The sequence below is a fragment of the Zeugodacus cucurbitae genome, chromosome 2 (genome assembly GCF_028554725.1).
Source record: "Zeugodacus cucurbitae isolate PBARC_wt_2022May chromosome 2, idZeuCucr1.2, whole genome shotgun sequence".
Taxonomy (NCBI): Eukaryota; Metazoa; Arthropoda; class Insecta; order Diptera; family Tephritidae; genus Zeugodacus; species Zeugodacus cucurbitae.
The window spans coordinates 63,660,628-63,679,100 of NC_071667.1; the positions used below are offsets into that span (position 1 = coordinate 63,660,628).

General features: G+C 34.8%; 2 protein-coding genes across 3 annotated transcripts in view; both read right to left on the bottom strand.

Moving 5' to 3' along the window:
* Slc5a5_1 (sodium-coupled monocarboxylate transporter 1) overlaps positions 1-18,473 on the bottom strand; it is an 89,837-nt gene that overhangs the window by 30,729 nt on the left and 40,635 nt on the right. The gene's annotated exons all lie outside the window — the stretch shown is intronic.
* Positions 1-18,473, bottom strand: part of LOC105218776 (sodium-coupled monocarboxylate transporter 1) — a 67,218-nt gene that overhangs the window by 8,106 nt on the left and 40,639 nt on the right. For both annotated transcript variants that reach the window (XM_054225200.1, XM_054225199.1), the window contains exon 4: positions 1,295-1,469. In XM_054225200.1, the coding sequence (XP_054081175.1) occupies positions 1,295-1,469 (175 nt within the window). The remainder of the gene's footprint in view (positions 1-1,294; positions 1,470-18,473) is intronic.

An 18,473-nucleotide genomic window follows, 5' to 3' on the forward strand; every position in this document is an offset into this window, starting at 1 on the left:
TCACACTTCTTGATTCACTACAAAACCTATTTGAATAAACTTTGAAAAAGAGATTTTTTGAGGTTACTTGGGTACTCTGGTCATTATATAACATATTCTTTCACATTATACCTTGATGCTTGTTGAAAAGCTGTGTACCATCTAACACGTGAGAGCTTTAAGCTTGCTCTATATATGATATGTAAGATTTATGGCTAGAATGTTGACCCAAGCATTATGAGACATAACTAAATTATTTTATTTTAAAATATGAGAGTCTATCTGTGACTAGTGCGTTAGAAATGATGTGCTCTTTAGCACTTAGCTGCGGAATTTTCATTGATATTGGCATTATGAGGCCTAAATTCTTTCCTATTAAAATATGAGACTCTATCTAGTCTAGTTACAGATAGAGTCTCCTATTTTCATTAGAAATATTTTTCTTGATAAGTATGAAGGCTTTTTAGCTCGTCCTAAAAGTGGAATAGTTTGGAGCTTTTAAATTCATATAATCGGCGAATCTATTCTACCTTAATGAATATGTTATTATCGCTTTATAATTCCGAAAAATAAAAAAAATCAAGCTTTTTTACGACGAATTTATACGCTTTCATTTTTGAAACAAACTTGTCTAAAAAAATTTGGTAAAAATTTTTGAAGTGAAACAGGGATCAGTAACATTTAATTACGAAACCTTTGTGATAATCATCGTAACGAATTGTCATGAGTGGCGAGAAATTAAACAAAATTAATATAACAGCATTTTCCATGCAGAAAAAGTATACTGAAAGTGTAAAAAAATATATGTATTTAACCGAAATACCATAGGTTTAAAACGAGAGACTCTTACGCTTAATTAAAAACAACTCTCTTATGGGGGCAGCATGTCGAATATATCCGAATATATTAAATTAACCACATATTGACAACTAAAGTGTGCTATTTTTTTGCACACAGCTGTATTTACATGTTTTTGTGGAATGAGAACTCAACAGTATTCAATCAAACTTTTTGCTGGTGTTAGTGTGCTGGTCAACCGATTGGAGGCCACAAATATGTGTAGAAAAAAACCAATAAAAAAGCGCATATATACACTCCAATTGCCTCAAAATGGTTGTAAAAACGCTGGATCGGTTTATTTATGTGAGAAGTGATAAAATAATGCGTATACAAATTTACACTGGATTGACATGCATTCAAGCACACACATGCATACATACATACTCATCAGGGACCACACATTATTGTTTAAAATTTTTTGTTGGTCAATTCGCACGCCCATACATATATAAATATATATGTAAGTTCTACTTACCATAATGGTGAAAAATATGCAAATCACAGCCATGCCCACAATGGATGCCCAATAGGGAATGCCAATTACGGTCGACAAGGCGACGCTCGGTGTATAAACGGCAATGCCGAGGGAGCAAATTTGCCGCACAATGTAGGTGCCGGAAGCGAGGCAGCGCACCAGTCGACTTTTAAATCTACAAAAAAAAGAGAGAATTACATATGAAAAAAAGTATTACAGCTTTGTCTTTTTTCGGTGCAATTAAAAAAGGTTATGCAAATCGCAGTGATTGCAATAAGTTGTCTAATGGCTTTTTTTAGTGTGCATGTGTGTGTGTTTGCATAACGGTACCTTAATTAAATTAAATTCAATGAGTAAATGTGAGCAACAACATCAATGGGTGGTGGTAATGGCGGCAATCTTATTAAAGTTTTAAATAAATTTCGATTTTTACGGTACATTTTCAACGCGGCTTTTGCAATTTGATTTTATAAGCCGAAATACTGACTTTTTCATATCTTCAAAGCCATTTGCGCGCTATTGATAGCTAAAGCGCTGGCATTTCACTACCTCCACAGTTTTTATGGCACTGTTCCCATTTCATTTTATTTATTTTTTTTGGGTTTATATATTTTTCACCTACTCTTTTTATGTTGCCACGGGGCGGCGTCACACCTTGTTTGCGCTGCAGTTTTTATGACAACACTTTTTTCAGAGTGCCTTCTACGTTACCTCGTTTATGCGCACGATTCTTTTAATTAAGCAACAACAATTGCAACAATAAGAATGCACTACTGGAATAGTTACGAGCACTCAAACTATGTTAAGTGCGTAAAATTTCTTTTATGAGCACTCAGAACACACTTGTCCCAACTGCACCCATGCACAGCGCAAATCTGCGAGTATAACTTGAGTACTTTGGCAAAGAATTACTCTTTTTAAGTGTTTGCCATTACAAAATATTGCACACAATAACTTCGAATATGATTGTTTTTTCGATATTTATTTATAGTCTAAATCTCAAACTTTATTAAATTTAGTTTTTTTTCAATATTCTTCGCCATAATTTAAAAACGATGGAGTTACTCAAAGTGAAATGTGCAGGACTACTTTGGGGGAGAGATAATCAGAGTCTAGACCTTTCCGATTTCACTACTGAAGTTTGGTATACAGTATATCACAATATCTACAGTATATCTAAGATATTTTCCTCACTTAACTCTGTTTGGACGTAATAAACCGATTAGCACCAGGTGACATTAACTATCATATGATAAATATGTTCACTTTATTTCGTTAAATTTCCTTAAAAAAATTAAATTTTTTGGATTCTAAGTCAACTATAGCTTCGAAGCTTCCAATATCCGGTATCTGGAGGCTTGAAAAGATTTAGTCTGATTTTGGCGATTTTAGAGTTTACAGATATTACATATTTAGTTTGTATTAGATTATATTTCGATATCTTCATTGATGCTTGATTTAACGGGTGATTTTTTTGAGGTTAGGATTTTCATGCATTAGTATTTGACAGATCACGTGGGATTTCAGACATGGTGTCAAAGAGAAAGATGCTCAGTATGCTTTGACATTTCATCATGAATAGACTTACTAACGAGCAACGCTTGCAAATCATTGAATTTTATTACCAAAATCAGTGTTCGGTTCGAAATGTGAAATCCGCTTTTTTATCGACAAATTTTGTTCAGCGATGAGGCTCATTTCTGGTTGAATGGCTACGTAAATAAGCAAAATTGCCGCATTTGGGGTGAAGAGCAACCAGAAGCCGTTCAAGAACTGCCCATGCATCCCGAAAAATGCACTGTTTGGTGTGGTTTGTACGCTGGTGGAATCATTGGACCGTATTTTTTCAAAGATGCTGTTGGACGCAACGTTACGGTGAATGGCGATCGCTATCGTTCGATGCTAACAAACTTTTTGTTGCCAAAAATGGAAGAACTGAACTTGGTTGACATGTGGTTTCAACAAGATGGCGCTACATGCCACACAGCTCGCGATTCTATGGCCATTTTGAGGGAAAACTTCGGAGAACAATTCATCTCAAGAAATGGACCCGTAAGTTGGCCACCAAGATCATGCGATTTAACGCCTTTAGACTATTTTTTGTGGGGCTACGTCAAGTCTAAAGTCTACAGAAATAAGCCAGCAACTATTCCAGCTTTGGAAGACAACATTTCCGAAGAAATTCGGGCTATTCCGGCCGAAATGCTCGAAAAAGTTGCCCAAAATTGGACTTTCCGAATGGACCACCTAAGACGCAGCCGCGGTCAACATTTAAATGAAATTATCTTCAAAAAGTAAATGTCATGAACCAATCTAACGTTTCAAATAAAGAACCGATGAAATTTTATGCGTTTTTTTTTTAAAAAAAGTTATCAAGCTCTTAAAAAATCACCCTTTATATACCTCAGTCAAATAATTATATGTGCATTTCGGCTTTTGTTTATATTTCTTATTCACCGTTATTTTTTTGGATTTCGATAAATGTGGAATAAAAGGTTGATATGTTACCGTTACTATGCAACGAAAATTGTTTCATACTTTTCTCGTTCGTTGTACAGTTACATTAGGAATGTGCTTGTGAATTGGGTATTGCATAGTAAATATTTATATGTGCAAAACCAGTTTAGCTTATCTTTCTTACTGATATTGTCGGAGCAAAAACTTTTTTTTGCTAAAATTTGTAGGGTAGATATTGTAAAGTCAAGAATTGGATGGATCTTAAAATATGTGTTATATGAAAGTAGGCTTGATAGTAGTCCATGAGTGTATTCTCATGCCAATGTTACAACTGTGTCTAAAAAATAATTATTATCGAAAAAGAATTTAAGGAAGTTATTCCAATCCAATTAAAATAAATATTTTAGACACCCAGACATGGAGCTATCTAATTTATAGTTCTACAGTTACCACTGTAAATATGTGGCTTAAATATTTCCAATAATTTTAACGAATGGATTTAACAGTTGTTAATTTGGTTTCATTTCTTTACGGTCTCAAGACCACAAATACACACACGACCACCGAAACACCCCAGTTAACACTCGTCTGTCGTCACAAAAATGCAACACTGCTGCTTGCGGGCAATTACATACGAACAAAACGCTCGCAAAAGTCGGTTAAATAAATTGGTGGCGCGCATAAAAGCAAGCTATGTTTACAAGCGGTCGCAGCGAAAGCGTTCTGTGCGCTGCTGTGGTGCGCGTTGTCAATGTACTGCGCTGCTGGTGGCAATGCAACCAACATTCGCGGTTTTATTTTGGTGAACTCACCACAGCGCGCGCTCATAAAGGCAAAGCCGCGACGCAGTAGCACTAGCGCACAAATATGCGATAAACTCTTGAGTGCTTCGGCGTGTTTATGCCTCAGTTAATGCCATTAAAAGTGCAAATACAGGCCCGCTTTGCTGCGTGCGCCGTGCATGCTGGTTGATCGCCGGCGGAACTACTCACACACAAAGCATATTCAGAAGCGTATATTCATACATGCTAACGTCTCTTTTAAATAATTTCGTGTCAATCGTGTGTAAGTGCATTTAAAACTCCTGCGTCTTTATTGACTCGATTTATTTATGCCATTTGTAGTTGGCTACGGCAATTAAACGCTTGATGCGCTCTGTGCAACGTTTTAACGGTATTCGCACAATGGTTGGTTGGAAGTGTAAAATATATTTGTTTTTGCATAACGAAGTATGTGAATATAGAATCTGTGCCAAACATGGAGAAAAAGAAACCAATTTAATTGCCTTTTCGCACAGTCAAATTAATTGATCAATTAAAATTTTAATTGAGAAACTAGTTTTTGCCCTTCACACTGCTGGCTACGCGTTAATCGATCAGTTGTGCATTTTTATTTTTGCTTTTCATAAGAAGTTGGTAAGTTTCATCAGCTGATTGCTATTTTATTATTTCTTTCCAGCAGCGACATCTATCGTCGTGTGTGTAATTACAAATACATTCTTTGTCGCAGAGTTGTATTTCGTTATCAACTCGATTAAAATTCGATTACATATTAATGTAGGAAAATTAGCTTTTAATTTTGTATGTTAAATCGATCTAAATCAGCGCTTTAATCGAGCAAAGGCCATTTAATTGACATAATTGTCCAATCTCCTGTGCGAAAAAGCTATTATTATTTATTAATTAGCCGATTATGAGGTTGAAGGAGGCAGCTTTCGACAATATATAAGTCACCTGGATGAAATACCAGACGGTTTAAATATTTTATGGTTAAATAGGATACCGAATAAGGTGCATTTTGGAAAATTCACATAATTACTTATAAAGTGGACATAGCTATTACATTACTTCATTTATGATCTTCGTGAAGTTTGTTTAGAAATATATTGAATTTAGTTTTCATTTTCTGTCGGAAAACCGTTTTCAATGACCGACGAACCTCGCCAATGTATAATTATTACATGAAAAACCTATTATGAAACATATTAGGTGATCAAATTTTGCTGTTTTCTGCATTTCTTAAACAGTAGCCAAACGCACACTCGAAACTTGGGTAAATATTTCTGGATTTTTCTTTAAAAAAAATTTGTTGCCTACAATTGGGCGCAATGACAATATTATTTTGAAATTATATGATCATATAATTAATAAAAAAGTAATAAATTAGTTCAAAAGTAGATTGAGAATTATTAAGAAAAAAAACAAGAAAATTAAATCGGAGTAAAAAAAACGCTTCGATATATTAACAGCAAAATTAATATTGAATTTAAAAGTATATAATTTATAAAAAATAAGGCCGGTCAAATAACATAACCTAATTAATCTAAAACGACGCTGTAATGTAATCTTTCGAATAAAATCACTCTTCTTGTGCACAATTTTGTCAAATTTATTTTTATTATGTGTCTATATTCTGTCAACTTCTTTAATAAGCTAAATGCCAGAATGTTCGAACGAATTTAATGAGTATATCGGCCATGACAATCAATCACTGTGAATACACAAATTCGTCAAGTGAATGATAAGTTGTGCTGCTGCGCGTATATCCCAAAGCGCACAAAGCGATTTAATGCGCAAACAAACACACACAGCCAGACATATGCTAGTATTGGTATACAAATGTATGTGCGTGAAAGCCTCTTAAATTGAAGATGTCTATAAATACGCCGGCATGCGTTTACAATGCACACGCCTACGCTGACAAAGTTGTCAAATACATAGTGTGGTGGTATGCACGTATGAGCAAATGTGTGCGTTGAGTAGCTGTCAACCGCTTGTTTTCATTTAAAATACTTCTTTTTATAATTTCGTAATTTATTGTTTTTATAAATGCCTGAAAGCGCATACTTTCGCAGTTATCTGTATATTTATGTCTGTATATGTGAGTGTGTGTGTGTGTGTTTGAGTGTATAAAAATGCAGTTACACTTGTTCTGAGTGCTTTGCGCTACACTAATGTGCCTGGGTGGTTGTTATAACTGTAATATGCTTGCAGTTAAGGTAACTAGTTATACATTACTTTGTAAGTAGTTTGAAACGGAAGTTGAACTAGTCATCTGACTGTCTTTTTTCATGCTTTTTTTTACTTGTTGGTTTGTTTGAGGTGAAAATTGTCGGCGTTGTGTTAGAAATATATCATTTTGTCAATACCAGTTTGAAAGATATAGATTTTTTTAAATTGGGTTTTCTAGAAAAATCTTTCGAAAGTCGTTCTTTAATTGCTCTAACTTTGATACTTCTCGATATTTTGCATTTCGGATAGGAATTTTTGGTTATCAACTGGAAAATTTTCTTCAGCGTTGTAAGTGCATTCATATGCAAATTACTGTACACACATACTGTTACATATATGCTTGTAATATTCTGTATGTGTTGGCCATAAATTGCTACCATTGTCTCTGCCATTTCGCAATTTGTTGGGGCAAACATTTTTATCGTGTTTTATATTATTTACTTGTTTTTTTTCTATTCATTCTTCGTTTTTTTTCTACCAATTTCATCTCATCGATCAGACAGGCATTTCATGTTGTCATATTTGCTGGAATGCCACTTTCGCACTCGCCATCATTAATATATGCAACCAATTTGTGCAAAAGCGCCTCAGCATATACATGCATATATACCATCCATTGAATGTGTATGTGTGCTTTATGACGCCAAGTAATATTTAACCACGTCTACGACATAGTATAATAATTTGTTTACGACCGCAGGCAGTTTACCGCAAAATGCGAATACGAAATGGACAATACGCGGCGCCCTGAGTGCACACTCCTGGCAGTCGAGTATAGTCAGGCGCGTACTTGCCAGACAACAATTGAGCATTAAAGCGCGCATTTGCTGGGAAATTTAAAGCCGCGCACGCCGACACAAGAGCAGATGTTGCAATTAAAAAGCTTAATGCGAAAATATTATCTATGCTGGGCAATATTAATATTATGCGTAAATGTCATTGTGGCGCGCTGCAGCTGGTAAAAAGCGCGTATAATGCATAAAATATGCATGTAAGTACATACACACGTACTTGTTTGACTTCTTTCGCCTATCAACAGTTTGCAGAACCTTTCCGTAAACACTTGTGTCAATTAATTAAATTTCTGTAGGCGGTTTGCCCGGAAATAATGCACGCATGTGTATATATGTATCTGCATTATGGTTATGTTGGACAACATGTCGTATGAGTGACATTAATTGATAATTTGCTGCGCGAAATTAAGTATTACGGGGCAGTGCCAGATAATTTTCGTCACTTAACTTGTTGTTGTCCTTTTGAGTTTAAGTTTAAAGTGTAATGTGAAAAGAATTCGCAGTAAGTCTTAAAAATAATATTGAATTTTTCCATAGTAGAAAAAGTGCTTTTTGTATGTAGAGCTTTTATGTTTGTATGAATATCACAGTTTCTTAAAATTTATAAAATAAAATATTAATTATAAAAAATTGGTTGTTGTTTTCCCTTCTTTAATATGAAAATGTGAAATAATTTTTCCATTTTTCAAACTCATATTATTTAGTTTGGAATTCAGTTCTAAGCTTTTTTAATTTTATGCTTTTTTATCTTTTTGCCTATTTATCAGCGTTATTGCTGTGCTGCAAAGTCATTCACCTCAAATAGAATACAATTCTTATACGATGCTACTCACTTTTTATTCAAATCTGAGCCTATTATAGTCTCTAATTTAGTTTTAAGTTTGTCTATGACTCCGTTTTTTCTCCTGAATGATACCAAATTTCCTTAGTTTCATTTGCCTATTAACATTTGGACGCAAGAAGAGCTCCTGTGCAACAGAAATTTGCTAATAATAATATCTCAGTCCTGTTTATGGCTACACAAATTGAACATAAGCAACTGTAAGCCATGAATAGTTCTTCCAAAATGTAGTGTTTTTAATCTTCTTTCGTCTAAATGATGGAAAAGTTCAAGTTTTTTATGGCCATAAGAGCGTGTTATAGAAGTTTATCATGCAGCACTTGAAGTTGATAAAAGAAAACCTTGACATGTGAACGAATCTGCTGAGCTTTTCTATTGGGACGACAAAATATTTTTGGTTTCGAAGTCATAACCATATTACTCTGACATTTTTTTTACATTTGAATATTTTTTGTTTTACCTTTCATTATATTAACTCTTCTATTATATTTAAAACCAAATCCAGCATTCGAATTAGCCCCTGTCTAAAATAGGTACCAAGAAGAATCCATGCAAAATGCTCACTCAACCTCCACACACACATACACCAACATATATACACATTTAAATAAGCAGAATCCACGCGCACTAGATATCCACTTGTGTCCCAAGTGTGTGCTTATGTGTAGACATATGTGAGCGTTAGTTAGTACCAAGAACACACTATAGAAGCTGCATACATACACATATATAGATAATAATATCAAACGAAACTGCAAAGAATAAGGGGTTACACAGAGGTCGTTTACGCCAAAACACCCCCAACACGTTGCTGCTGATAGTGCGAAATGTGCGAACGCTAGGCGTTGAGGTTGAAGTTCGACGCACTTAAGAATGCTTTTATCGCACTTCCACGCACTCACGCGTAACTAAACGCAAAGCGACTGCATAGACATATCTATACACTCACATGTTTATATGTATATATATGTAAGAACCACAATATGTGTAAGAGCACTTTTTGCCGACAAATACTTTCAAATAATAGTGTTTGGAACTCTTGAGTAGAACTCAGCGCTGAGTGTTTTATAGTACAATTGTGGCTTTGACTGTGTGTGTGCGTACATATGTTTGAGTTGGTGTTGGTGTTGCTGGTGCTTTGGTGCACTGTCGCGCGAATGAATTACAGCTCAAAATCAGCTTATTGCGAATTTAACCTCAAGGACCAATGAGCGTTTCTATGGTTATGACTCCTTGAGGGTCGATTAAAGTGTAGTTTGTATGGAATTTTCCCTATCGCGCAGAGATTTCTTTGTAATTTACGCGAAGTGGGGAAGTGCGCACGTTTAAAGTGTGCCAAAAAAAAATGATTTGTATGCTGTCGAGCATAACTTTGATTCAGTATTACATGGTTAAACATTGTAGTAGTTAGCTGGAAGACTGTCACAATTTGTAAGCGCGTCGTCTTGAGAGCAGATGTCTGGTGACGTAGATCATTTTTGTGTTGAGAATACTCAATTAGAAGGTGTTTGAGGTGAATTGATTCAAAGTTTCTTAAATTTTTGGGAACATTTAGTATTCTTATTCAAGACTAGAAATTTATATAAATTTGATGTGGCTTGAGGATGAAGCTTTTGAAGGGAATAAGTTTTGATACACAATATCTCCTTCTCTTTCAATTGGTTGTAGCTCCATATTATGAAAATAAATAAGTCGTAAAAAATACAATAATCGCACTAAAATATTATCACAATATCACCGAGAGTCTTTAAATAGTCCGAATTGTAAGTAACTATGTACTTTGTACAATTACCGGAAACACGTCTGTAACTGAATGCGCTTCCGCTACGCCTCAACCCATGCCGGAGCAATGAAAATGCCAATGTCTTGGGCAAATAGCGAAATGATAAGTGAAAAGTAGAAAATGGCGAAGTGCGAAATGAGCGATAATGATATTGACAGCGAACGGATGCGGCGATTCAACGGACAGTGCGAAACAGTTATCATAATATTGCGCAGCATCGTTAACGGCATATAATGGGTTGTAGATGTGGATGTGGATGTGGCGGCTTCTCGTGAATAGCTGGGCTGCAGCGCTGTAATTATCAGCAAGCATCGTCGTCTGCTTACATTGTAGCTTATTGAATAGTAATTTCTGTTTACTTGTTGTATTTTTTGTTTTTGCATTGTAATAAAAAAATAAATATTTAAAGCTGTGGCAATCGCACTTCCTTATTAGTGTACATACGTTAATTGATTTTTATTGAGACAGTATGCGTAATGAGTTCGCCAATGCATTGCTTGAAAGGTTGGAGTGAGGTTGCGTATACGCCGTGTGTGTCATTGTGGTCATCATAATTGAATGTTTAGGTGCGAAATTTTAATATTGTTTGAATGTTATTGTAAAAATTTGTACTAAAGTACTATAGAGTACATTCTACATTGTAACTTTGCCAGTTTATATACCACAATTTAGGTGGAGAATTCAAAAAATGGTAGCTGGAGCACTTCTTTAAGAGACACTTGTATATAAAGAATTGCTCTCAGTTGCACTTATTAATTTATATTAAAGAAATTTAGAAATTAAATAAGCTATTTATACTTTTTTCTTAGTTTTTATTCGTCAAACAACTTTTTTTTATAAATATTTTTATTATTTTAGTTTTGAAAAAATCATAATATTTGGTCTACAACTTTGCTTCCGCCTTTTTTTTGTAAATTTATTTTTTTTTTGTATTAAATCGGTAACAAATGTCGATGAGCCTCAGCCGCACCTTTCTAGTAATTAAAAATGAAAAGCAAAATTTCCCGCAAATGTCGAAAATTCGGCTCAAAAAGTGGCATTTTCAGTGGAGAATAAGTTTGGGATGCAAACAGATCTATACAAATATTTCGTTGGGTTAATGTTGACACTAATGTCCAAGATCGATATAAAACGATTTAATCGATTTAATCGACCAGTGCTTGACCCTAGAGACATTCCCGCAAACGAAAAGAATTCGGCTCAAAAAGTGACAGTGAAAAAATTAGTTGTAATAAAAATAAAAGGAAAACTTTTGTTCATTAACTAGATAATATTATTTCAAAGATGTGTGCAAAATTTGAAAAAAAAATCGCTTCATAACTTTTTGAGATATCGTGTCCACCGAGTTGAAAACTTGAGTTTTGAAATAAATGCGTTTAAAGTTTTATATTCGTACTGACGAAACATTTTGAAACCCAAATATATTATGTGAGAAAATTCATAAAAATTTCCTAAAAGCCTCGGATAGCTTATAAAACTATGTCATATCACACCTCGTGCATCTTAAACACGTTCTTTGTCAAATATCAATTTTTCTCTCATAAAGCGCAAAATCAGCCATTCACAGCCAACCTTTGTCGCATGACGCCAACAACATGCGCCAATTAGCTTTCTCATTACTCGACTCGTTTGTTAAGCGCGCTGCAAAATTTATCGAATAAATCGCATTTCGCTGACTGCTTATGCAAATGACATGGCTGCTGCTGCTGCTGTCGAGCGTCATAACTTTTAGCAAAATGCAAAGTTCAAACAATGTGTCAGAAAATAGCAAGCGAGCAGAAATGCAAAATCAAAGCACAAAGCCAAAGCGGCTAAACTGACAGTTTTCGCAATTTATTTGCGAAGAAAAGTAGCTGACAACAGAAAAAGAAAAATCCAAAAACAAAAAAAAAATAGATGAAGTGACACAACGCGAGTGCAAGAAAAAAGTGCAAAGGACAGCAATGATCAAATGAGCTGAACGCACGGCAATAAATGCGTATAATTCGCGCGCCTAATGAAATTATAGTGGATTTTATGCCTTACGCTTATGGCATGAATGCGCGCAAATTGCTCGCCATAAGTGCAGGTCGTAAGTGGCACAAAGGGAACGCTGCTTTTAACGCTAAGCGTCGTTAAGCTGACACATACACACGTACAAACATACACAAGCCAGTTGTATATGAGAGCGTTTGCGCGTAGAAAAAATTACAATTGCACGCAGTAAGACCTTTGCGGAAATGACACACAACCTCAAGTTGAAAAGTTGTCAACGTGACTGAGGTGCGGCAAGCGCACACACACAAACACACCTACATACATATTGTAAGTGTATGTAGTGCATTGATTAAGTCACTTAATACCACGTGCCATAGGCCACATGCCAAAGGACAATCAGTGACGCACGCAACGACACATCACTGCCTGTATGTTTGTATATATATATATATGTATGAGTGTGACATAGTTGCCTCTTGCTTTTTTTGCAATGGGCGCGTTAATGCCCGCATGTCGTGCAGCGAAACATCAATGCGATGAGCAAATAGTCAACACAATTCAATCGTCGTAACAAACTGCGGCGCCCATCAACGGTCAGTGGACAACAGGCGAAGCAGCACACACGGTCAATTGCGTACAGACACATACATATATCGTTCGTATATATGTATGTGCGCATGTGTGCGTTGCGGCTAAGTTGTAGTAATAAATCATAAGAAATCATGTTGAAAATGTCTTTTGTGAAAGCTTGTAAATTGCTGGACATTGCGTTGAAGTTTCTCTGTTGATTGCTTTGGCAAGTTCTTGTTGAAGCCATGAGGCATGCGTGTGTGGGAAATAAACATGAATAGATTACTTGTCATCTGGTGCAAAGCTTCTGTAATTATGCTAAGTAGCGCTGAATATTTTAGCTTTTTAGTGACTTGAGGATTTTTTTTCAGGAATGGTTGTTAAAGTTACGCAATAGCTGCGGTAATGAGTGTCAGTGAATTGCATACATTTATCATTCTAATATTTGTAATATATATTTATTTATAATGAGGTGGTACTTCAGAGAGTAAAAATTTTGAAACTAGTAAATTTTATATTTTGTTATAAGATTGTTTGTACAAGATTTCGAAAATATGTCTGTTTCGAAAAAGTTTCTTAAAAATTTTATCAAAAGTTTGGAGATTTTTTTAGTATTTTATTAGTCTCCATTTTGTCATTTACAGTAAAATTAAAATTGATGAACGAATATTATTAGGTCTACAACTTTGCTTCCGCCGTTTTTTTTTGTAAATTTAAGGCTTTTTTGTACAAAAACGGTTACAAAAATATTATTCAAAATATTGGTCGTCGCTGGCTACTTTTTTTTGACCATCTTTATGGCAGCATGCGTATTCCGTGCAAATGTCGAGATTCGACTCAAAAAGTGACATTTTCAGTTGAGAATAAGTTTGGGATGCAAACAGATCTCTACGAATATTTTGTGGGATTAATGTTGACACAAATGTCCAAGATCGATATAAAACGATTTAATCGATTTAATCGACCAGTGCTTGACCCTAGCGTCATCTATTGGAAAACGGTGGAAAACGGTGAAAGAAACTTCATTCTAAATGAGGAAGAGTTTGTTGGAGATAATTCCCTCGAGGGAGGAAGAATGTTGAATTTTATAACCCGTTTGAAGCGATTCCGATGAAAACCCTGATCTTATGGGGTTAAATGGACCTCTAATTCGGATTCAGCGACCCCAAAACCATACGGTACACATAGTAAGAGTCCCTGGTCATGAAAAAATTTAGTTTTTGTGTGACTGTGTAATTGCACATGATTTCTAGCCTTCTCAGTAACTTTTGAAGGACTTCTTATTTTTTATATTATGGTCTCCCAAGCTATTTCACAGGATCACTAAGGAACCATCGTGCTAAAGAATAAATCTTATTTAGCAATACTTTCTCATAACAATCTCTATCAAAATCCTCGAGCAATGTGATTGAGGAGTAAAAGCTATTATATCTTCATCTCACCCTCTCACTTACTTGATTTTCCAACTTAAGTAAAAAAGTAATTTGAAAGCTCTCCCAAACAAGTATAATTGCTCGAGTGTTTGCAATTTACGGAATGACTTTCTGGTCAACACCAATTCAAGACACACAACAACACAGATTTTTTTTGGTGAAATGAAAGTCCTGCTCAGAAGACTTCTTGCTTGCGGCATAATTTGTGCGTCATTTGTCAATGTAGAGCAGAGCTGGAGCTGCTGCATATGACAGCGATGGTCAAAGGAAATCAGCTTAGAGCTATGACTTTGCTCTGGGCTTCTAAGTGATGGTGAGCATGCCGGAAAATAACAAAATAATGAAAAACAGATACATGTAAAGGTACACATGCACATATGTGAGCAAATATGTATGTACGAGTACTTGCATGATAAACATATGTAGTTGCATAGATTAATAAGGAGATAACGCCTACGTCTGCAAGTAGAAACAAAGCGTCAATAGGCAGGAAATCAAAGTGACATGACATGACATTTGCATCTATGTACAGTTATATATATGAGCTTGTATGCATATGTGTTTTGCTGCTGACAGATGATGTAGGCGTACATGCTGCCAAAATAAAGTAATAATAATAAAATATCTGCGAAAAGTCAACACCAAATGCTGACATGTTAAGCTGAGGAAATCCATAAAAACGTAAGCGCAAATATTGTTTGGTGATCGAAGGAGACATAGATGACATAGAAATACCGTTGTGACAGATATACCATAGACAAATGTAGCTGGGAAATACACTCGCATTGAGCTTCATTTCCGCTTCCTGGAATTAATAATAATCCCTCAAAGGCAGGTTAGTGCTGTAATATGTATTATGTAGAATCTAGAACACCTTATTTGGTTTTTTCAATACCATTTCGAAGTCGCTAATACTTTATTATTGCCCAAAATTTAATATAAATATACTAAAAAATTCAAAATAGAACATTTTGTAATTAAAAATCATATTTAATATTAAACAATCGTCCACCACTGCGTATGAGCAACATTTCAATACAGCGAAAATATTTGAATTACTCATACGCCGCGTTGTACCGCGTTATCATTATTTGTGCAAACCAAGCAAAAAACTCATAATAAATCCTACAAAATTAATGTCTGTGATCGCGAAATCTGCACAACAGACCTTCCACCCCCACATTTCCCCTGCGACCAATAAAGTTAAATCCGATTTGCTAGCAAATTTCTCTGGTTTATTTGCAACTTTTTTCGTTTGGCGTCGACTATCAGCAAATCAGTACACACAGCAGTGGTCAGTTCAGTCTAGCCAGCCGTCTAAAAGAACCCCCCGCCGCTTGGCACACATTTTTCGAACATTTGTGGCACTTGTGACCCGTAAGTTTAATCAATGTAAATGCAATACAAATTCGATTTATTTCGGCCTAAATGTGATGATTTTTCATAGCAAAGTTGTTTGTTTTTTTCCTTGTCGCTCAGGCATACTACCAACTGTGTGAAACATAGATAAAACAGCAAAGGAACATTAATAAAGTATTTGACGGTGTGTGAGTGCGTGTTTGTCTGTGTTTGTTTGCGCAGACCGGCTTAGATAAGTTTTAGTCAAAAGCAGTGATAGCGCCTATTCGCCGGCTGCTGTAAATATTGAAGTGCCTCACTGCGTGTGTATATATATATAGTATATGTTTGTATATATGTATGTGTTTAATTTTTTTTGTTGTTATTTTTATAAAGTTTGCCGCATTATACCTGCATGCTTTTGTTTGTGCTTGACCATTGAACTTTTGTGATTTGCTAATGTTTGTTTACATCTCCCTTAGGCATTGAAATGCCGTTTTTTCGTATTTTTTTTTTGCATTTGCCCACTGTTGCCAGTCACTTCCGCCGCTGCCTTTATCAATGTCATGTCAAACATGTGTTGTATAAATGTTGATGCGATTTTTTAAAGGAAACCAGCAACTTTACTTTGGGATTCGTGACTTTTCCCCAAAGCTTTGCTGGTCAATTGTGACATATGTATGTGAAATTGGCGGTAATGGCTATCCCTTGGGAGAGTTGTGTGCAGATTTTATTTGTACTTCTAATAACAGTTCACACCCAAGGTGGTGTGAATTTAAAATATTCTCAATTTACATATATTAAAGATGTGTAGTAACTATAAAATAGCAGTTAAATTAACCATAATGTGAGTTACCAGAGTGGTTAACGTTGACCTATGTATACCTCCCTCACTGTCTTTCTCTCTTGATCACTTTCTTGTGTCTTCTTACGTCTATCATTTTGTGATTTTCTTCTTATAAATAAAACAAGTAAACTGAATAATTGGATAGTGATATGAGAGAAAGCCCCGGTAATATTATTAGGTCTACAAATTTGCTTCCGTTTTTTTTTTGTAAATTTAAGTTTTTTTTTGTATAAAAACGGTTATAAAATGTTATTCAAAATATTGGCCGTCGTTAGCTACTACTTTTGACCATCTTTCTGTCAGCATAGATATTCCGCGCAAATGTAGAGAATTCGGTTCAAAAAGTGACATTTTTTCAGTTGAGAATAAGTTTGGGTTGCAAACAGATCTCTACCAATATTTTGTTGGGTTAATGTTGACACAAATGTCCAAGATCGATATAAAACGATTTAATCGACCAGTTCTTGATCCTAGAGACATCTATTGGAAAACGGCGGAAGCAAAGTTGACCTAATAATTCAAAATTTTTCGCTACCAAAAATATTGAAGTGCATTTGACTCATACAATACTAAATGAGCCTCTAACAAGCTCCAATATTACAACAAAGCCATCTTTAAACATAATTTATTGCAACTATTTTGTAATTAGAAAGCCATGCTAAAATATTTACTAAAAATATTTACAAAAAAGAGCGCGACGACTATTCAATGAAACTGCAATTAAATTAATTTATGAAAGCTCAAAAAATTAAATCCGATTATGAATGCGCAAAAGATAAGCACACATAAGCTTTATTGCATAAACTGCATAAAATCCAAAAAATAAACGGCATTTAAAGCATAAAATAAAAAATACGAAAATATTTGAGCGCGCGCAATAAATTAATTCGAATTTGCTGGATTTCGAAAATCATATGCAAACGCATATATAATAGTTAGTATATGAACAAAGTATGGGATTATTTGAGAGGCGAGGGTATTGGGTTTAAATAGAAAAAAAAAAAATAATTTTATATATATTCATATCTATGCATATTAATAATTATATTAATCATTAAATATAACCCATGTGAAAATATTAATACCGCGGCACTTAAACATAATATATGTATAAATATTATATAATCAAGTTCATAGCGCCACGCAAAACGCTTAGGGCCAATCAATTGAACACATGTTTATAAATTGGTATAAAAATAATTTCTATACTACATGCATACTTGTGTATATGTGTGGGTGCCCTTAAACAATATTTATTTCGTATAAACAAAAGTGCAATCCAATCAAAATCACCCCAAGCACTCGAGCACAAATGGATGTGTGTGAGTTTACTGTATATTATACATACATATATGTATATCTATTAAACGGAAAGCAATTGAGGCCTATGAAGCGGAAGTGAAGCGCAAAACGAGTGCGGAAATTGACGCTTTAAGCCATTAATGTCAATTTGAGCGCATATAATTGAATATTTTGCAGCCAGCAGAGATATATTAATAACAACATTGAGCAAATATGCTTACACACACACACATCCACATACATACAAATGTATATAAGTGTGAGTGTAGAGTTTCCTTAGCTGCCACCGCTTAATGTTGTAGGCGTGTGCCTACAGTTGATTGATTGCATTTCAGTAGATGAGGCGTGTGTATGAATAATTGTTTGTATGTGTGTGTGTTTTCGCTATTTATGAAAAAAGTTGCCTTAAACGTTTTGTTTTTTTCGTTCTTGAGTGTTTTCAAGCAGCTTTAATGAATATCAACGCATTTAAGTATATTTAAATATGCATTGAAATGAGCTAATATTGATGAGCTGCACTTAATCAGTCATATATAGTCAACACATGGCAATTAAACAACTGTGTAGCGTCTTTTTCTACTACTACAACGAACAGGTATTGCAATTAACGCACAGCTGAGACATATTCAAATAAGATGTATTATATTGCTAAGCCGACATGACAGCATTTTTCTTGCGTGGCAAGTATATCATTTTAATAAATGCCATTTTATAAAAAAAAATTAAATTAAACGCGAGAGTATATAATTTGCTAAGTGACTAAATTAGGCGGTTGTCTGAAACGCTTATTGTTATTAATGATTTCATTAATATTTTAAAATAGCGT